The following is a 22,333-nucleotide window of genomic DNA, read 5'->3' as shown; positions in this document are numbered from 1 at the left end:
TGGCAGTCAGCCAAATGAGTAGTCGGCCATATGAGCAGTCAGCCAAATAAGCAGTCGGCCAAACGAGTAGTCGACCAAACGACCAGTCGGTCAAATGCACTGTCCATTTGGCCGACTTCTCAGTCGGCCAAATGGACAGTCGGCGTAACGTGTATTTTCTGGTCGGCCAAACGAAACTCTCCCCTGTCCTTGTAAAAATATATTCCCCAAAAATCAAAAATAGACTTAAAGTTGTTTTAAGTTGTTACTAAATTTGACTCTGTCCGTATTGTAAATTTAGCTTATTTAACGTAATTTTAATACTGCAAACGTAACCTAAAAAAAGAATTAGAAAATACATAATGTTTTGTCTGCGTCACATGAAAAAGATTGAAGATAATGAGCACGCGCTGACAGTGGTTTTAAAAAAAGGTGTGCACGCCCAAAAAATAATAAAAAAAAACGTACTAGCAACCGTCAAAAAGAAATATATTTTTCTCTCTCCGTAACCCTAATTCAATTCTGTATTTATCCGCATTTTAATCTCTTACTAACATTAAAAGTATCTATTTTAAACATAATTTTAGTTTTTTCTACTATTTTAACTAAATACGCGCGCAAAAATATTTCATGGTGCCGAAACCCGGGACCTTAGATTGATAACGCAACGAAATTCAACAGATCAATCGACGGTCTCAATTACGAACATCAAGTTTAAATGTTAGTGGAATTACGTAACGAAACGAAAATGCCAAACGAAGAAGGGGGCGAAGCAGCCTTACCAGCGGAAACGAAAGACTCCGTAATACGAAAGCAGTCAAGTTATAAAGGAGTGATAACAAGGGCCGTAAACATAATAGACGGAATGTTGAATGATCCGTTAGGTATAAACATACCGACGCTCACTCTCGAGTTACGAAAACTTGACAAGAAAACAGAGACGTTGAAAGAGTATAACCGTAACGTACACTTATTCATAACGAACCAAGACGAAATGAATGCGGAAATAGAAGATAACGAAATAACGTTCGATAAGATTTTCGAATGTAAAGAAAGAGCTAATGCTAGATTAAGGCCACTGGATAGATTACCACCGAACCGAAATCTTAATTTTCCAACCGGAGAAAACGTAAGCGGAAATAACGCCGCGGCTATGCATTTACCAAAAATCACTATCGGACATTTTAACGGTGATAAATCGAAATGGGAAGATTTTTGGGGACAATTCGAAACATCCATAGAAAATACGAACTTAGACGCACCAATCAAGTTTGCCTATCTGAAATCTTTATTGGGAGGAAACGCCGCGCCTGTGGTCGCAGGATTTAGCAATACCGCGGAAAACTACGAATCGGCCGTGAGTTTGCTCAAGAAACGTTTCGGAAGAAAGGACGACATTATCGACGCCCACATGAATAATCTTTTAGATTTGGCCTTGACGCCCGTGGAATCGTCTAGCGACGTCGTAGCTTTGCGAAAATTTTACGATAAATGCGAAGTAGAAACCAGATGCCTCGATAACTTAGGATGGGGACCGGACAGATACGATGCCATTTTAATTCCAATTATCTTGCGCATGCTGCCGGATGATTTAACCTTAGCATTCAGCCGTTTGAAAGACGACGAAGAAGATTGGGAGGTATCAAAACTCTCGCGATTCCTCAGAAAGGATATAGAGAGCCGCGAACGAGCCCTTATATATTCAAAACGGAAAGAAAAAGATAAACGGGATTCACGAGACTCGAAGAGTCATCCGAACCACGCTAGCAACTCGAGTAACAGACAACCGTCGAAACGATACAACAGTTCATCATCAACCTTAACAGTAGCAGTATCAGATTCTTGCGTATTCTGTGATAAAAACCATAAACATATCGACTGTCCCGAAATAAAGGAATTAGAAGCGAGAAAAGACATTTTACGTAAGAAAAACAAATGTTTTAAATGTCTAGTTGGTACGCACCGATCGAGAAATTGTCCAAACGACGTGAAATGCGCGAAATGCGGCAGATGGCATCACGAAGTCATGCACGAAGACTACGCTAAATTTGCAAAATCCAAGGAAACTTCAGTTAAGAACGTTACTCCTGTATCGACTTCAGGAGACAACGAACATAAAGAAGTACTGCTACAAACAGCCCGAGCAACTCTATTAGGAAAAGACGGTCTAGAAACACCAGTTCGTTGTTTCCTTGACAGTGGAAGCGAAGTCACCTTTATACGTCAAGACGTAGCTAGATCCGTAGATCTAGAAAAGATTGGAGAGGAGACTCACCAAGTATACGTATTTGGGAAAAACTCACCAGAAGTAATAACGTTCGACAGAGTTAAACTCTCCCTGAAAAATCCCATTAACGGCAATCAAATCGCGATCGAAGCCTTGGAAACCGAAACCGTAAGCTCCGCAAATTTGAGAAGTCCTGGGCGCAACTTTAAAGACAATTTAAATCTCAACGGGCTGCATCTCGCTGACGAGATTACGAAGGAGACCACCAACGACAACAACGAAGTGGTAATCCTCATCGGCATGGAATTTTATTGGCGGATCGCTACTGGAAAAACCAAGAGAATAAACGAGGATCTGATGCTTATGGAAACATTACTAGGATGGGTACTTTCCGGATTCACATCAGGATCGGCAATTTCATGCATGCATTTGGGAATGAAATTCACAACGGTGAAACACGTGGCCATCCAAGAAACAAACGAAACGCCTAGAGACGATGTGAATGATATCTCAAAACAGTTAAGAAGTTTTTGGGAATTGGAAAATCTGGGCATAAAAGACGCAGACGGAATATCGCTATCAAATTCTGAAGAGTCGATTGTCAACTTTTTCGAAAGCGAAATCAAATTCAATAACAACCGATACGAAGTTAAGCTACCATGGAAGAACGAAATACGAAACCTTCCAAGTAACTACAATAACGCCAATGGAAGATTACGCTCCATGTTCAAAAGATTCAAACGAGAGCCACATCTCTTCGCAACGTACAAAGAAATCTTCCAAGACTATGATCGAGACGGTATAATCAAGGAGGTCCCTTCTATCGAAGAGAACAAAGACGGACAATTTTACTTGCCACATCAGCCTGTGATTCGAGAAAATAGATCTACGACAAAAGTACGAATCGTATTTGATGGTTCATCGCACACTAAAGGAGCAAATTCCTTAAACGACTGTCTTCAGTCTGGTCCCAACTTGAATCCAGACTTACTGGACATACTGATCAAATTTAGAAATTTCAAGGTTGCTTTTACATCCGACATACAGCAAGCATTCTTGCAACTTTCATTAGCTGAAGAAGACCGAAATTACGTACGCTTTCTCTGGGTAGACGAAAATGACGAAAAAAACCTTAAAGGTGACCTCACGATCAAATGTTACCAAATGGCTAGAGTATTATTTGGACTGCCGTGTAGTTCTTTTTTACTCGCCGCAACGGTAAGATTTCACACGAAAAAGTATAGAGAAACATATCCTGAAACTTGCAAGAAATTGGACGACTCGTTATACGTAGACGACTTTCTTTCGGGAGGAAAAGACAAGGAATCAGCATACCAACATGCAAATGAAGCAAAAATTATTCTTAAAGAAGGAGGTATGCCATTACGTAAATGGCAAACAAATTCCCCCGAATTAAGACAACGATGGGATAACGAAAATTGGAATGGAGGCGAAGCGACCGAAGGCAAATCCATTATCGCTCCTTCTACCTTGAAGGTATTAGGTATTTCTTGGAACCATCAGGAAGACATTTTCAGATTTGAGGTACAAGACTTGATAAACTTCATCGAAACTTCCAAAACAACGAAAAGAGGGATTTTACAAACGATCGGAAGAATCTTTGACCCTGTGGGATTCCTTTCTCCGTTCACAGTCCGAGCAAAGATTCTCCTACAAGAGTTGTGGAAAGCAAAAAAGGATTGGGACGACCCTCTACCCATAGAACTGAGCGAAAAGTGGAGTAAATGGTGTTCTGAAATACCAAAAATTCAGAAAATAACAGTTCCAAGATTTTACGAGGCGACATGTAACAACGAAAGGGTCATAGAATATCAGTTACATTGCTTTTGCGACGCAAGCCAAAGCGCATATGCAGCGGTAATCTATTTAAGAATGAGAACGGAAAAGGGCGAAATAAGAACAAGTATGATAACGTCCAAAACACGTGTCGCGCCGACTAGCAAGATAAATCTAACTTTACCAAGGCTGGAGCTTATGGCTGCTCTAATAGGATCCAGATTAACTTCTCGTATGAAAAAACTTTTTGAAGTTGAAGATTCGAAGGTCTACTACTGGACAGATTCTTTAATAACCATAAATTGGATCACAATGGAAAAGAAAAGAAAACCATTTGTTGTGAACCGCGTTAGAGAAATCCTACTACTTACCAACCCTGAAAATTGGAATCACTGCAAAGGGGAAAGTAATCCGGCTGATCACCCCAGCAGAGGATTATCGGCTGATCAACTTGTCAAAGGTAGATCATGGTGGTTCGGACCGGAATGGCTTCAACGACCGATAAATGAATGGCCAATCAATTCCAGAGAAGAGTACGAATCCGACGTAAACGAAGATGACGAGAAGATCGAAGCCAACGTATCGACCGTCTCTATCAAGAAATCAATCAAACCTCTTCTAGAATTACACAATTTCAGCGATTTAAACCGAGTAAGTAGAACAACGGCGATTTTTGCGCGATTCACAAAATACATCAAAGAGCCCGATAAGAACATCTCTGGCCGTTTGACCGTAGAAGAACTTAACGACGCTGAAAATTATTGGGTAATTCAAACGCAGAAAGAAAAATACGCGCGTGAACTACAATTCCTCAAGCAAAATAAAGATATCCCTAAGGATTCCAACATAAAACAATTTAACGTATTCCTCGATGGCAAGGGGATAATGCGAATTGGAGGGCGATTACAAGAATCAGGAGCGAGCTACGACCAGAAGCATCCGATCCTAATACCACCAAATACGAAATTTACCGAACTCCTGATAATTAAAGCTCATTTGAATTTACCACACCAAGGAACGGCTGAAACGCTCACTGAGTTAAGAGATAAATTCTGGGTGATAAAAGGGAGACAACAAATAAAATCCGTCTTAAACAAATGCGTGGTTTGTAAAAAATTCAAAGCAAGACCGTCAACAATTATGGAAGCGCCACTTCCTAAAGAAAGAGTCAATGAAGCCCCGCCCTTTCAGGTGACAGGAGTTGACTTCGCTGGCCCAATTCTCTACGTCAATGACACCAAAGAACGAAAGAAGCGCAACACACCCGAAGAAAAGGAAAATAGGAAATGCTACATCGCGTTATTTTCATGCGCTGTAACAAGAGCATTACACCTCGAACTTGTTACAGACTTAACGACAGAGCGTTTTTTATTAGCCTTTAAACGTTTTATAGCGACGAGAGGGATTTGTAAAGTCGTTATATCCGATAACGGAAAAACCTTTATCAGAGCCAATAAGGAATTGGAAATTTTGTGGAAAAATCTTCAATCAGATGAAGTCCTGAAGTTCTTCGGAACAAAAGGCATAAAATGGGAATTTATCGTGGAACGAGCTCCCTGGTGGGGGGGGGGGGTTTATGAACGTATGGTTCGCTCTACAAAAACCATACTCAAAAAGGTTTTTCGAAAAGCGCTACTAACCTTTGAAGAGATAATGACCATACTCAAAGAGGCTGAGGCGGTGATTAATTCCCGACCAATGACGTACGTCAACGACGACGCCCAAGACCCAAGTCCCCTAACTCCAGGACATTTCCTAATTGGCGGACGTCTAACATGCTTGCCGGATCAAAATTTCCAAAACCTTCCACACGAACCGACTCGAAACGATATCAGAATGAGATGGAGACATCGTCAAAGTCTCATAACACAATTCTGGAGAAGGTGGCGAAAAGAGTACCTTTTGGACCTAAGAACAGCACACCGAATAAAAAACACAAATGATCCAGAATTTAAACCAGGAGATGTCGTTATTCTATCAGACGCTAACCAACCGAAACATCTATGGAAGCTGGCCGTAATTCGCGAGACATTTCCAGGACGAGATGGACACGTACGATCTTGCAATCTGCGTATAGCGGGTGGAGCAGTCGTCAAGAGAGCAATCAATTTGTTATGCCCAATCGAACAAAACTGAAATGTTAAGAACTTCTACAAGTTCATCGCGGGGGAATGTAAAAATATATTCCCCAAAAATCAAAAATAGACTTAAAGTTGTTTTAAGTTGTTACTAAATTTGACTCTGTCCGTATTGTAAATTTAGCTTATTTAACGTAATTTTAATACTGCAAACGTAACCTAAAAAAAAAGAATTAGAAAATACATAATGTTTTGTCTGCGTCACATGAAAAAGATTGAAGATAATGAGCACGCGCTGACAGTGGTTTTAAAAAAAGGTGTGCACGCGCAAAAAATAATAAAAAAAAACGTACTAGCAACCGTCAAAAAGAAATATATTTTTCTCTCTCCGTAACCCTAATTCAATTCTGTATTTATCCACATTTTAATCTCTTACTAACATTAAAAGTATCTATTTTAAACATAATTTTAGTTTTTTCTACTATTTTAACTAATTACGCGCGCCAAAATATTTCAGTCCTCTAGGTCACGTTTTAGAAGGCCCAGCTTGGTTATAAGAACGGGGTTGGGGGGGGGGCACCGGTCCGGCCCCCCCCAGCGCTCGAGCGAAGTGAATGTGCGGCGCCGTCAGGCGCCAATACTTAGAATACATTACCCGTTCTATAAGTCAACCTAACACTAAAAAGATAGTATAGGACAGGCTATAGTATAACAGTCGGTCAAATGAGCAGTCGGCCAAATGAGCAGTCGGCCAAATGAGAAGTCAGTCAAATGAGTAGTCGGCCAAATGAGCAGTCGGCCAAATGAGAAGTCAGTCAAATGAGTAGTCGGCCAAATGAGCAGTCGGCCACATGGGCTTCTCATTTGGCCGACCAGAATTTCGGCTAAAAGAGTAGTCGGCCAAATGCACCCCACTCAGCCAAATAGATAGTCGGCCAAATGAACGGCTCATTTGACCGACTGTTATACTATAGCCTGCCCTATACTATGTCTTTAGTGTTAGGTTGACTTATAGAACGGGAAATATATTATAAGTATTGGCGCCTGACGGACCGGCGCCCCCCAGCCCCGTTCTTTATAACCAAGCGGGGCCTTCTAAAACGTGACCTAGAGGACAGTACCTAGCCAAACGCACCTAGTATCGTCCAAACGCCAAATGAGCAGTCGGTAAATGAGAAGTCGGCTATTATGAGCAGTCGGTCAAATGAGCTGTCGGCCAAATGGGCATTCGGACATATGAGGAGTCGGGCAAATGCACCCCACCCCATGATCTCATACATTGGCGAAAAGGGGGTCGATAGTCGATACTCGCGGTCACCTTCGCCAGATTCAATTGTGCCTCTACTTGTTTTCTATCTCTATGCAATAAAACCTTTTATATTTATTTTATTTCTTTATAAACACCTTGACTATGAGTGAGTCAGAATTCTTAGTAGGAGTTCTTTTCTTGAGAAGAGTTCTTCAGGAGAATTTTGTCAAATTATAATTCGTTCTTCTCAAATAATGGCAGCTAACGGGAAGCCCTCGAACCAAGAGAGAATCCTTGCCTGTAAGTCGTTCTTACTCTTCTCCAGAGAACACGTGAGATAAGATTAAGTCACGTCCTATGAGAAGGACCGTCAAAATTCAGAGAAGTGAGAATTCTCATTTTCACGGGGAGAATTCTTAGAATTTCGACGTGCCCCATGCCCTCGACCTCGGAAACTACCAATTATTTCTATTTAATTATGTAACCTACCTATAGAAATGTTTTATTTAACATCATTATCTACCTTATCTTATTTTACGTCTTGTTCTGATTTTGTAATTTTACTGTCCTTGCCCCATTTTGTATTGTATTACATTGTGTTTTGTACCATTTCACCTGCAAAAGATTGGAAGCCTGCATATGATTGGAAGCCTGCATATAAGCCTATTACGGCTTTGTAGACACAACATATCGCTACCTTAAAGCAAAAGTCAAGCAAGTCTAAAACTTACGATCTGAGAAAATCTAATTTTAAAATTGAAATCCACATAGACTATAATGTTAATCTAATATTTAAAAGTATTAAAATAACGTTAAATAATGAAATGATGTATGAGAATTGAGTCAGGAAATATGTAAAAACACTCAAAGATTCTTATTCTGATTTTCTTTCAAAAGTCAAGTATCTCGACTTGCTTGACTTTTGCTCTCAGGTAGCGATATGATATATATAAATAAATAAATAAATAAATAAAATAAATAAATAAAAATAAATAAATAAATAAATAACTTTTTTTCCCTGTCCTTCGCTTGTAATTTTAAAAAAAATAGATATTTAAGAAACCAGACTCTTAGCTGCCGCAGTACAATGGGTAAACGATTATAAAAACACAACATTACCAGACATTACTGCCGGCCGAGCTGCCGGCAGCGATGCCAGACGTACGATAATTATCGTACACGTACGCGAATTTCGTTTCAGGTACGATGTACGATGTAAAATGTATTATCGTACGCGAAAGTACGATAATTTTGTCTATATTTTCCAAATTATTTTTACACTGTTACAACACCACGTATGATAAAAATCGTGTTTCTTCTGCCGTTGCCGTTATTTTCTACGCGCGCAGTGAAGGATGGAGCCTGGAGGGGAAAATTCCATACCTCTATAGTGAACTATTTCCCCCATCTAGAAGCCGACTGCCGAAGAACTCCCAGAATATCTAGCGCTTTAGCTGACCCCTATGAAACGGTAATGTACGGATATTTCCGAAACGTGGCGCCACTTACACGCGCCTACCGGCTACCAAAGGCTTATGGGTAATGTTTTGGCTTACACATCGCCTCGCCAAATTTCCCCACTTCCATGCTTGGATCTTTACCCGGACTATTTTATTTGAGCAACGGTAAGGACCAATTTTACATTCATCATATATAACTTCATAGAAGCCGTTTAAGAAGTAAAACATTTATTTAGATAATTATACCAATAAGAGAAACGGTATATTATTAGTTATTTCAACAATAACATTAAAATATACACTTGCAATGCAACGTTATAACTTAGGAGGCTTCTAGTGCCGGCTTTAGTTTTCGCTAGGCCACAAATGCAAGTTACCTTGAGACGTAGAAACTAGAAAGTTTAAAATACAGTGTATTTTATCACACCAAAAATAAAACATTATATACAATGTTTTTTTAAATTTATGTTGTACTTGTTTTTACTCAATATAACTTGTAAAAAATAGCTTTCCAAACCGCCCCTTCAAAGTCACATGTAGAATTTTTGGTGTAATGTTTTTAACCATGAAATTAATTATTCATTTGAAATGTCTAAAAGCGTGTAACTTCCCTTTGTCTGTTTCTATAGACATTTTAAGCTATGAATAATTGTACCGTTTTTACACGATCCGATTAGTTGGGCGAATGAAAAATATAAAAATTTCACCCCAAATGTCGCACCAAAAATTTCGCACCTACTTATTTTCAATTTTTTTTCGTATAATTTCACTGGTCGTGAGTTTGAAACTTTCATACAAATCTGGTCTAGAGGGAATCGAAACTCCAGTTCTATTAAATCTAATTTTCGAGAGGGAACCTCTTATAAAAATTTTCCGTAATTTTTACTTGGCATGAGGTCGTCAGAGAACGTAGCGATTACTTTTTCTAATGAAAAAGAATACAGTCATAATAGTCCTGCATGGGCAAACCTATGGAGTGGCGTCAACGTGGCCATCTTCTTTGAGCACTTAGAGCACCAATTGAAACTCCTGATGGTGCCTTTCCTTTTAACAATGTTGAACGTCGACCACATATTATAGGTTAATTTAAAGCCCAGTTCACACTATAAAATTAATTGGGACACTTTCGAATAGGCCAAACTTAAAAGGCTCCACCGGCGTTTGAATTTCGTCAGTTTCCCGCGAATTACGGACATAGGGAAGCTTCGACACGTTATCTGCCACCTGATTTTCAGGGTGAATTTTTCAAACACCGGTGGGTGCCTGCACCAGTGCGAGAAATAAGGCACTATCACAGGCCAATCGCCCTGGTGACCACTTAATTAATTCGAAGTTTTTTCCCTTTTTTAGTTCATTAAAAAATGCTATATTAATCCCTAAAATTGTTTGGTCTTTGCTTCTATGCTGTGTGCTTGGCCTTGTGTCAATTGTGTGTATGGGTGGGTGACTAGGGGAGTCTGTCTCCTCTACATTATAGAAGAAGCAAATTTTGCAGTTAGAAAAAAGAAATATAAACAGTCTTTCTCTCAGTAGGCTTGTTCGGGTCGGGTCTGCAGCACATATTGTCAAGAATAGGTAATTTGACCATAAATTATGAAAGCCTGATTTTGCAAGGTTAAAAGTGGTAAGTGGCCAGTTTTTCAATTAAACTACCTAGGGTAACTGGCCACAGGTCCAGTTTTAAAAAAATCGATATTTATCACCGTGGCCTGCACGATTTTACTACGCATACGCCCTCTTTTAGCTACAGTAAGAGGTAGCATATAAGCAGACGTTACTGACAATCAAAGTTTTAAAACTTTCGCGGAAATATATGAAAATATATTTTTTTCCGTTGAAATTACTTACTTTATTATTACAATACAATAAATAAAAGCATTGACTACCCGATATACGCATTGTCCATTCTAGCAGATGCTACACACCCAAGATGTGATATGAAACCTTCAGCGCCACCTAGAACCGTTTCGGTTGCGAGCTACGCGATATACCTAGTGTACGATAATTTTTCATTATGTACGATATCTTTACAAAGTTCGTACGATAATTCATTTTAATGCTTCTGGCAACGCTGGCTGCCGGTTCTTTGTGTATTCAGCATCTTGTTACTAATAGAAGCGGCAATTTAATTTTCGGCTCACTCTACAAGTTTTCATTTTCTAGTGTAAAGAAAAAATACAGGTAGACATCATTTGTTTTAGACAGATACTTCGATAGAAATATTTTTACATTTATTAAAATAGTTCTTAATCTTTCCATTAGAAGAGAAATACTATTTTTATCTCTTTCTCTTGTTTTTTTAACCGAGGCTTAAGCTTAATACCTTAGTCTAGCCACCCTGGTCTAGCCCATCAACAAAGTTGTGATTTTCTCTATAGGCCTAATATCTTTTTTATGGTTTAAATGTCACATAATGTTTGCATGATAGTATTATTTTTAAGAGAGACCATTTCAATTTGTCTCATCTAGTTGTAATCCAGAGAATACCCAAATAATGGTGTCTGATGAAGAGAAAGAGAAGTCCGCAGTTACTAGTTCTAGTGCGAAATCCCTCCCTGGACCATCAACTGCTGTTAATCCTGGTTCAACTGAAGAGCTTGAGGAGATTGATAGTGAACATGATGATCCAACTGGTTTGGAAGGTGCTGCATTTCAAAGCCGTCTGCCATTTGACAAAATGACTGCCCAAGAAGCAAACTGCTTTCCTGACATAGCTCAAGGTCCTCCTCAAACGCAAAAAGTCTTTCTGCACATACGGAATAGATTGGTAATTAGTCTTTGAATCTTAATAAATTATAAAAATTAAGAAATGTACAGAGTACTTAACATCTATTACAATGTTTTAGCTTCAACTTTGGCTTGAGAATCCGAAATTGCAACTGATTTTTGAAAACGCACTCCCACAAATTGATGCACCGTACAATAGCGATGGTCCTCTGGTTATGAGAATTCACGCTTATTTGGAAAGACATGGATATGTTAATTTTGGAGTATTCAAGCGTTTGAAAAGTTTACCAGGTATGTCGGTTTTTGATGCCTGCCAACCTTTGATTAACGTTGCTAATGTAATGATTGTTTATTTTTATCCTTAGTAAAAAAACATGGGAAGGTAATCATTATTGGAGCTGGAATCTCAGGGCTTGCAGCTGCTCAACAATTGCAACAATTTGGAATGGAAGTTATTGTTTTGGAAGCCAGGGTAAATTACATTGCACCTGTTTATTATTGCAATTTTTTCATTTTGTTGGTTTTGTTAGGATCGTGTAGGCGGAAGAGTGGCTACTTTTCGTAAAGGGAGCTATATTGCAGATTTAGGAGCTATGGTTGTCACTGGATTAGGTATCTATCATTTATTTTGATTACAAAAAAATTGTATTAAAATGCAGATATATTATTAAATTTTTATAGGAGGAAATCCTATGACTGTTTTGAGTAAACAAATTAATATGGAACTCCATAAAATAAGACAGAAATGTCCATTGTACGAGTCTAATGGAAATACGGTAAGTTTCGCATAGGATTATTTTTCTTAGACATTTTGAATTAGTCTGTTAACCAATAGTTAACAACATAATCTAAAATTTGAGTCCTTCCTCATCCTATGATAGTTTTTCTTGTTTTCAAAGTAACTCCACTGAGCTAGCTTATAAGAATAAATAATGCCTTCCTTGACATTTCAATTAAAAAGTTGAACTCTTCGTTAAACGAGCTCAAGCATGTACCGTAGCGGATGGTGGCATAATTCAACCGTTGTAAACTATTCAGTATTTATTTGATTTAGTCGCGTTAAAACTAATCTGATTTTTTTATTATCAAACACTGAATTCATTAACCTTCAATTTCTTGGCTTCTGATTAGTAAAATTTGGTCAAATCAAAGTTATTTGAACTAATAATATGGCGAGTAACAACTTTCCAATTAGAACCCATCGGGATAGTTTTTGAATGACCTTGAAGACATGGTTCAAGTCATCCAATTTTACACAAGTAAAGGTCCCCCTGCACAAGGAATGATCCATACAAATTTGAAATTAAAAAAAAAACGCGTTTTAGTTATTTTGTTTTTTAGGAAAAGGGGTTGGACACGTGCAAATTTTCTATAGTTGCTTCTGAATCTTAAAGAGACTTTCAATGTAGGAGTGAGGGGTCACTGAAACGTCATCAGAGTGTAACTTTGTTAATGCAAAGAACAGTGGCCAAATGACGTACTTTAAATGAACTTCACCCCCCCCCCCCCCCCACACAGCTCTCACTTGAAAGTCCCTTGGTTTATTTCTGAAGACTAACAGATTTGGATACATACTGATATGATAAATCTCTGTAAATTGTATGCAATTTGAACAACTGTTCAAGCAACGTATACCTATTAAAATCTCTGAATTCCCGTGGTTGATTTAGTAGCTTGTCTATGCAAAAGGGAATTTTTGAGTCGCACACTATATTTATTGGTAACATGGCGCTTCAGTGAGAGCATTATTAAATATTAAAGGCTCAGATTATTTCAGGCCCATGAGATAAATTTTTAAACTTGGCCTTACCTTCATCTTCCCTTGATATTTGTTAATGTTGATTAGTTTTCAACTTATAAATTCCAATCTTTTCAGTCATCATATTAGTTTTTCACCACTGATAGTAAAAACATGTAAAAATTCACAAATCAAACGTTAGAACACCATTTTTGTTAATCTCTAATATTTCTTTGTTGACCATGTGAAACCAATGCTGATGCCCATGTATCAAGGTGAGGTTTAAAATTTTGTAATGCCTTCACATCTTAAAATGTCATTAGGTGCCTAAAGACAAAGATGAAATGGTTGAAAGGGAATTCAATCGACTTCTTGAAGCAACTTCCTATTTATCGCACCAATTGGACTTCAACTTTGTTCAGTCTAAACCAGTGTCCCTTGGTCAGGCCCTAGAATGGGTTATTAAGTTGCAGGAAAAGCATGTTAAAGAACGACAAATACAACATTGGAAAGCTATATTGGAACTCCAGGAGAAGTTGAAAGCAAACCAGAACCAAATGCTACAGTTACGAGAACGCATTGAAGAGTTGAATCTCCAACACAAAGAACTTTCCGAAAGCAAGCAACAAAAGGATGTAACTCAGGAATTTGTTATTCGTAGCAAGCAGCGAGATTTAACCGCGGCTTGTAAAGTATGCTAACCATAATATTTTACTAATTGATGTAAATAGAGCCCCTTTTGTCTAAACCCTTGTTGATCTGTCAAAAATTATTCTACTTAACTCAGGAATGGGAACAGCTTCTGGATCAACAGAAGGAACTGGAAGATAAACTTCAAGAACTCGAGGCATCCCCTCCAAGTGATGTGTATCTTTCTTCAAGAGACCGACAAGTATTGGACTGGCATTTTGCAAACTTGGAGTTTGCTAATGCTACGCCTCTGACCAACCTATCACTCAAACACTGGGATCAGGATGATGACTTTGAGTTCACTGGCAGTCACCTCACAGGTCTGTCAACATTTTCTTAGGGCGCATCTTGTTTGTTGCTTGGTACAAAGTATTGACAAATGTGTTTTAGGTTAGAAAGTTTATGAAAGAGAGTTATGTCTGTGTTACTCAATGTTTTTATAACATGAATTGTCAGAACTTTGAGAACGGATTATATTATTTTTTTGCATATATTACCGCCATATCTCAGACGCTGAAATCTGTGTTGATATTTAAAAAAAAAGATCGTGTTTGACAGACGGCAATGAGCTTTCTAGTTTGAATTTGGCGCAGTTAATGTCTTTCCTGCTGTTAGATGGCGCGACGTGCTCATTAGTATTAGTAGGCTTACACGTTTGAGAATGAATGTTACGCAACTATTTTTAAGCTTATTGTTCAAGTGTTGATTTTCAATGAAGTTTTTTTGAGCGTTGCATGTTATTTGCAGTATTTTTAGTTTTAAACCATCGCGAAAACCTTGGCAGGGTTGCCACATGACAGGGAATATAAAAAAGGGATTAAAGGTCCTGGAATTTTTAGAATTTGTAAAGTCCGGGAATTAAATTTTATCTTGATACTATTTGAAGGTAATTTTACTCTAGATTTTATGACAATTTTATGATTATCATTTTTTTCCTTGAAAATTTGGCTATTTCCTTTTTAATTTAAATTATTAATTTCCGATTAAAGTAAAATTTAAAATAAAAACTTTGGCCTTTAAAAGTCAGGAAAAAGCTCTTAAAATGGTCAGGGAAAACCGGGAACAGTCGGGGAATTTGAATCTCTAAATTTTGTGGCAACCCTGCTTGGAATAAACGCGTTTTATTTATAAAAACAAAAGTAGCCGTTTTGCTTTCGCGTCTCACGTTATGTATTACCTTTATGAATAGCTTTCAGTTTAATTTTCCCCAAGATATATACTTATAGACTTATGGTGAAAATAGGCTGAAGCTTAGCCTTTTATTTAATTAAAGATCTTTGGGAAAAAATCCTTGAAAATTCCTTTTAATTTCAGCCTCTTCATACGCATTTAATCATACATTAAAAATAAATTTTTAGCCAGTTCTTTGCCCGCTTTTCCTTTTGGCCTATTTCCGGTTTTGTTTTTAAATAGTTCCTTTTGTTTGCGATCCCTTTTTTGACTTTTTACCTCAAAAACACTGTATTTTTTTATCTTTGACTTTTCGAAGCGGTTTGGATCATTCCATCATGATTAGGAATTCTATTCAGTTAGCGCTGGTGTTACCCGGCACTTCGCTTCGAAGGCAGGCGAGTAGGTAAAAGCCGCGCGACTTTCATCTACGGGTCTTTGATTAAACTTTAGGTTAAATTGAAGCGTGGCTTTTAGCCTATTACGTCGAACAACGAGAGAGTTCCAGTTCTTATCGTTTATTTTCGGCGTGTTCGAGGCGGAAAGATCGCTCAAACAAACGTTGAGCCAAGTCGAGATAGTTCGAAAACCTACAATTTTCACGGACTAGCTGAAAGAGAGATTGGGAAGAAATTCACTCACGATAATGAGGAAGGACTATTTTCTCGGCTGTTTTTATCATCCGAACTTTATTTTTTCCGACCGAGCGCTACTCGTGGTTGCCTTTTCTCTAAATTGTTATCCTTAGTTCTTAGCTTTTTCTACCTGATAAATAATTGTTTGCGGTATTTTTTTTCTCCTGTATCTCTCTCAATAGTAGTATTTTTCCTTCCAAAAGTGCACTCTAGTAAACGAGCGGTAACGCCTACAATTTTAAGACATGTTTTAAGCTCTCCATTAGAGAAATGGTTTGCTTTGGACTCCCGCCCTTTTGGCCTAATGTTATTAAATTTGATTATAGGTTTTATACTCAAACACCGAAATCATTTCTATTTTATTGTTAGAATATATCATTCTGAAATATGTACTTTTTTGATTTCGGTATGGCTTAGTCTATTAATTTAAGATATATGTATCTAAACATCGAAATATATTTAAAGATTTTTGTACAGTTCTATTTTAATCTTTTTCAAACTGAAATATGACATAAAGTAACTTCCTATAAAAGACACCGCTCGAAAACGTGTAGTGCAAACTTGTAGGAGTGCAGACGTAGCTTTACTCTGTACAATCTACACGTTTCCCTTACGCGTTTTCGAGGGGTGGCTTAACCCGTCTAATATTTCTTAACCAATTTATTTTTGCTTTAAAGCCGCAACTAAATTATGATATTATACCGTAATGTTTGTTCGATTTATACCTTCAAAATCAATAGCTCGATAAAAATAGCGAGATTTCTTAATCGCAAACTTTGCGTTATTGCAGGGTGACGGTATTGCCATTGCATGATCAATATATATATATAGTTATATATTTCAGCGGGTAAAAATCAATATGGGAATTTTATTAGAATTTTTTTAAAGTTTGTTTTTGTCCTGGTCCTTTTACGTTTAGCAATATTACCATTTTTATGAACGCTAAACCAACGCGCATTTTGCAACCCACAATAGATCTCTGTAATACACGTGCTCCCTTTAAATTTGATTTTTTCCCCTCTTCGAAAATTCTTGGCGAGAAATTTTCAAAGCCTATTAGGTAAACCTCAACGGTAAAAAAGCCAATTCTCGAAAATCTTATTTCCGTTTTGGGAGCCCTACGCGTAAAAAAGAATAGGAGCTTTTTTGTCTTTTCCCCTTTCATATATCAGCGAATAAAAGACGAGAAATCCGGTGAGGGTTGAAGAAAAAACACGAGGTTTCCCCTTAATGAGATTGTTCTCATAATTCCAAAACCGCGGAAGCACCAGTGACGAATTTTTCCTGCCGTTTTTAAGCGTATCAAAGCTAGGCAAAAACGTTGTAAGCTTATTAAGACGAAAAAACCTTAAGGCTATTCTCTAAGCCCGTTGTGTTTTCGTTTCTACGGAAAACCTTTTAACCTCTATACTTAGCTTGTAGAACTGACTTATTATACTCCTTCCACTAGCCGAAATTCCCGTTCCCACGATAAAAATACTCGTAACCTATCGTTTCTTAATAGCTGAAAACTATTCGTGAGTTCTGAACCGTTAAGAGAACGGCCTAGGACTGAGCTGTGACGTCACGAAAAAGTTCTGGATAGTTCAGAACTTTTGTACGAATAGTTGTCATTCAAATTAGAATCGTACGATTTGACGTACGCAGCCCGATGTGCAGACGAAATTTAGAGATTTCAACCTTGAGTTCCGGCCAGTACTTGGTCTTGAGCAGGTACCATTTAGAACGGTTCCGAACGGTTCAACCTTGTCTGCGAATAGTTTGCATTTGGGTAGTTCTAGAATTTTTTGGCCGAATAGTGCGCATGGGGACTGGTTGAACGGTTCAGAACTCACGAATAGTTTTCAGCTAATATAAAGCTTATTCGATTCATATATCTTAATCTAAAAGGTCCTTCTTTATTTCAATCTCATTTTACACCTCTTTTTCCCTACGAAACATATGGCAACGTAGCATCGCGTGTATTGTGAAGCGCGGCTGAAAGGCAATTGTGGTTTTTTTCCCCACTCCGAATACGCTAACGTATTAGAACCTTTGGCGGTCGCGTTGTAGGTAGAACGTGTAACGCTTTAACTTCACTCGTACCCCGCCTTTAACCGTGTAATTGAAGAAAAAAACCCCCGCTTCTGATTCTACAACGCTGTTAAAAAGGGGGGAGGGGGGATCTGTATGTAAATATTAGCTTTTAAAGGTCGATAACGCCAAAGCTTCGTGTAGAAGAGAGAAACGTATAGGGCCGATAGTAACCGCTATTTGAAAAGTTCCGTGCTTTATAATATTCCCGAATGTCACAACGTACGTGAAAAATAACCGATACTATGGTTCGCTATTAGCCCCGGTACGGTATACTTCTATAATAACGAGCAATTTGCCGATATAGTAAAGTCGCGACGAGAGCAATTTTTTCTTTCTTTTCTCCTTGTATACTCGAGATTCGTTTTAGTCGTTACGGTAGGTTGTACCATGTTCGGTGAATACTAAAAACTGTGTTCGCCCTCGTTACCCGCCGAACACGTAGATTACGTCTTTAAAGGTCTTCGATCCGCGATTTTTAGCATTAATAAATCATGGATATCGCGGCGGCGTAATGTACGACGCTCTCAGCCGCCCGTGTGCCCGAGAATCCGTTACGAGGCAATCCCGGCCGCGGAAAGAGCTCCTCTTCTTTCAAAGCGAGCGACCCCTCCTACATTAAGCACGCTTTGCACCCCCGCGCGCGCGACGCCCCTTCGTACACCAAGGGATACAAAGGATAAAGAACTCTTCCGGTGGACGACTTTCGGAGTCTATACTATCATCCCCCCCCCCTTCCCGGCCGCGATCGTCTCCATAGCAACCATATTTCGCGGGAAAATTATATTATATTCCCTTCGGATCTTTCGAAGTCTCGAAATACCTTAAAGTTATAATAAACAGGAGGGGGAGTACGGGAAAAGTGTCTCGAAACTTTGGCGGTGGTGGCCAATTTTGGAAAGTGGCGTTAGTTTATTCCGCGAGCTCCGAATAATCTTATTTTCTCCGAATATTCTCTTTATTTTATCTCCACTCGTCACGATTGGCCGCTAATTTTCAACGGCGGAAGAAATAAGACCTTGTAGAAAGATATTCCGTCTTAGCGTTCGCCTATATACGTATAATAATGTAAGAATCGCCCGAAAGAAAAGAGTTGGAATTATTAGCTCATGATTTATGTAATTATTGCCATTTCTCTTTAGGCTCTCTTCGCGAGGGGAGACGAAGGGCTTTCGCTTTATCGTCGATCGTGGTTAGCCGAGAGCTTTAGTAAATGAGATACCGGCAGACTGTACTCCGCCGCCAGCCTGTTAAGCGTATTACGCCCTAACTAGCGAGAGTTTGAATTCACTACGGGCCTTGTTTCCAAGTCACGGACCACTAGTTACGACTGGCGCGCTACGCTTTCGAGGCATGGGGGAAAGAGCTCCTATTAGGGGCCGTCCGCCCGCCTCGCCGATCCCGCTTCCCTCGCTCACCAGTCGCCGAGGCTCCTTTTATAATAACGAAGCGAGCGCGGGGGGAGGGTCCTGCACTGCGCATTTGTGCCCCGTTATTATTCCGACGGAATAAACGGAGAAAGAGCGATGGCTTAACAATGGAATCGAGAGCCCGGTTAATACGTTACAATAAAAGATAGCCGGACTTCTAAAGAGCGCGAGGGGGGCGCCTGCGGGGGAATCCCACCAAGACTCTAATTGAATGTTAAACAACGTCCGTACGGATGGAGGGAGAATTTTCCACGAATATAGAGCTAGAAATGATCTCGGAATCTCCCCCGTCTGCCCATTGTTTTCTACTCGGGAGATGCGCGCTCTTTAATTGCGTATACGGCTCACCACGCGGCGCTGCTTTCCACCGCGGTTTTCTAATAGTTAAAGCTCATTAAAATCTACGCCCCTCGTCCTTTCTCCTTCCGCGCCGAATGCCCTTTCCCGCTCGGGAGTGTTTTGCCCCTTTGAACGAGATCGACGGATTTTTCCCTTTTTCCCCCTTTTCACGAACGACCTTTTTTGCGTTGGCTATCAAAAAATTATCACCTCCGACTTTACCCGATAGTTCGCGTACTATTTGAAAAATAACGCCATCTGTGACCGATTGGCGAAACTCCACCCTAATAATATATTCAGGTGCTACTTTAACTCGGGGTGGAGTTCATCCAACCTAATTTCGACCAGACTCTATAGACTTATAAATAGTATCAAAACTTAATAATACCATAAGTAACGTAATAACAATAAGTATAACACTTCTTATTGTTTTAATGGTAATTTTATTAAATAACCTTTTTTTCGACACCGACATTTTTGTCAAGCTCCGACTTGGACTTGCAATCGAACTGACTAGCGTGTTATCGTCCTTGGTAGTGGTACATTTAAACACTAGGGCTAAGAATTAAAGGCCTGTGTTTTCTTCTGCCTGTCCCCCTTTAAATTAGGCCAACATGTTTAGCGGTTGGCCTACCACCAGGGTATTTGCGCTCCACTAAGTTAATTTAAAGGGGGACAGGCAGAATAAAACTAGGCCTTTAAACCTAGATTGCGCGATGGCTCTAAAAATCTATTCGGTGATAATTTTTCCTAAATGACATCCTTATTGTTATTATGTTCCTTATGATAATACTTATATACAATAAAGAAGTATTATCCATTTTTGATAGCGTATAATAATTTCTTGTCGATTATTTTAGTGAACGACTTATTTTGATACTTTCCGAATGAAGTGACTTTTAAATCGCGGGGGAATGTAGAAATCCGGGGAATCCTTGATTAACTACTTCCCAGAAGAAAGTGAGTTTCTTTACTAGATTGAAAAGTTAACGGTACATTACTTTGAAATTAAGCGTTAAGTCTGGCTCTAATTATAGTAGGACCACCCGTAATCGCTACGCGCCGGTAGAAATAGTTTTGGCTTTAGCAAAGGTGGGAGGAGTGAGAAGGCAGGAAAGGAATTAGAGAGAGTGACACGACTCAGTAGTCGGATCTGTCTCGGGATCCGCACCCGCTCTTTCCCTTTTACCCCATCCTAATAGTTTATTCAGACTCTTGCCAAATGTTTTTCTTCCTTTTTCTCACCGGAAAAGCTCTTTTTGTATATTTTCATTTCTTAATGCGAACGCCGTAGAAATTCCATTTTAACGTTATTTTAAATTTCGTTTACGAGCCTCGCCTTTTAAGAGAATAAAAAAAGGCTACCAAATTTAGCTAGTTGTTCCTATCTAAGGCGCGAGCTTGGGCCATCGACTGTACCCGGCTCTCCTTCTTTTCACGACGCTGTTAGGCGGGGGCTATCCCCCTGCATGGGTTTTCCGCTATTATGGGAAGGAACATTCACCCCGCTAATGTAAAATCATTTGCATTTTTTGAGCATCTAGCTGTATTGATTACGCTCTGGCTCGCTCGTAAAAAATGGCAAAAAAATTATAGATCAATAATCGCTTCGGTAGATTAACTCTCCCAGCGGCCACCAGGGCCAAATTTAATTTCCTCTGCTTCCCCCCCAAATATTCGCCACTTTCCTCTTTTTTTGTACATTCCTTGCTCGCCGCGCGCGCTCTACTATTTTCTATTTTCTTTCTAAAAGATTAACCGGATGTGGTGTATAAGTATATACACTACTTTTAGTTTATCCCGCTGCCCCCCCCCCCTGGTTTTATCGACTTGGGAGGTATAAAGGCTGATAGTTAAAGTAATAATTAAAGAAAATATTTTCGATTTAATGTAGATCTTTTCAATTTAGGTTCTTTCAATTACTATCAGTAAGTAACATTCAATCAAAGAAAATTGAGAGAGGAATAGAGTAATGGCAGTGATACGTCACAAGACGTCACCCATGCTTTTTCCTATTCAAACAAATTTGGCCCACAATGGTGGCTATGACAGAACCCATGTAATTACGTAAGCAATTATATTTTTCCTATAATTCTGAAATGGTCGTATAAATCCATTTTTATCCTATATTTTTAACATACAAAACCCAAATGATAAAATTTTATACGATTTACGCACCAACAAGAAACATATTTAAAAAAAAAATCTGATCCGTCTTACATTGTTATGACTCCTTTTATACGCTAAAAAAATTGCCCATTTCTAGATTTTAACCATAAAAAACTTCTTTAAATTGGTAATTTTTATCCTTTAATCTAATATGTATAAAGATGAGTGTTGGTTTGTTTGTATATATAGGATTCCGCTATAGGAATCTACAGTTTTCAACTTAGTATACCAAATGTAGTCGACCTACCTAATGGTACCCTTACTGTGGTTTTCGACGGTTACGGTCGGCAAAACAACTTTAATTAATTGAATTAACTTAATAATTAGGTATATCCGCTATATACAAGAAACTACACTTTGGTCTTAGCCAAAAGACCGAGTTTCTTAATTATTTAGGCAGTGTAATAAAAGGCAAATTATTATCTAATCAACGTATAATTTGTTAATATTGTCATTAACCAGTTGGTTATATTGGGTACGGTGCCATGCGTGGAGACAGTTATTGCAGCGTTCTATTTTCGTATCAAATGTGTCGGAGTTTCGTCACTGGCGCTTTTTCTTGGGTATACCTT

At 38.8% G+C, this 22,333-nt stretch overlaps 2 protein-coding genes across 2 annotated transcripts in view; both read left to right on the top strand.

The window, feature by feature from the left end:
* The first annotated feature begins 727 nt into the window (after positions 1 to 727).
* On the top strand, positions 728 to 6,139 carry LOC149932910 (uncharacterized). Its single transcript, XM_090157197.1, has one exon. The coding sequence runs from the start codon at positions 728 to 730 to the stop codon at positions 6,137 to 6,139; it is 5,412 nt and encodes a 1,803-aa protein (XP_090013323.1).
* A 4,732-nt stretch (positions 6,140 to 10,871) lies between these two features.
* Su(var)3-3 (lysine-specific histone demethylase Su(var)3-3) overlaps positions 10,872 to 22,333 on the top strand; it is a 216,494-nt gene continuing 205,032 nt past the window's right edge. The window contains exons 1-8 of the mRNA XM_090155552.1: positions 10,872 to 10,971; positions 11,260 to 11,557; positions 11,637 to 11,808; positions 11,883 to 11,989; positions 12,048 to 12,129; positions 12,199 to 12,293; positions 13,579 to 13,947; positions 14,043 to 14,265. Of these exons, the coding sequence (XP_090011678.1) occupies positions 11,285 to 11,557; positions 11,637 to 11,808; positions 11,883 to 11,989; positions 12,048 to 12,129; positions 12,199 to 12,293; positions 13,579 to 13,947; positions 14,043 to 14,265 (1,321 nt within the window). The 5' untranslated portion in view covers positions 10,872 to 10,971; positions 11,260 to 11,284. The remainder of the gene's footprint in view (positions 10,972 to 11,259; positions 11,558 to 11,636; positions 11,809 to 11,882; positions 11,990 to 12,047; positions 12,130 to 12,198; positions 12,294 to 13,578; positions 13,948 to 14,042; positions 14,266 to 22,333) is intronic.

Source organism: Leiobunum rupestre, chromosome 8 (assembly GCF_980474605.1).
Source record: "Leiobunum rupestre chromosome 8, qqLeiRupe1.1.hap1, whole genome shotgun sequence".
Lineage (NCBI taxonomy): Eukaryota > Metazoa > Arthropoda > Arachnida > Opiliones > Sclerosomatidae > Leiobunum > Leiobunum rupestre.
Note: the sequence above shows the minus strand (reverse complement) of the source record. Positions and strands in the feature narration are given on the sequence as shown.

Coding starts and splice junctions, on each gene's coding strand:
- LOC149932910 (XM_090157197.1), top strand. CDS start 728: ATGCCAAACGAAGAAGGGGGCGAAGCAGCCTTACCAGCGGAAACGAAA.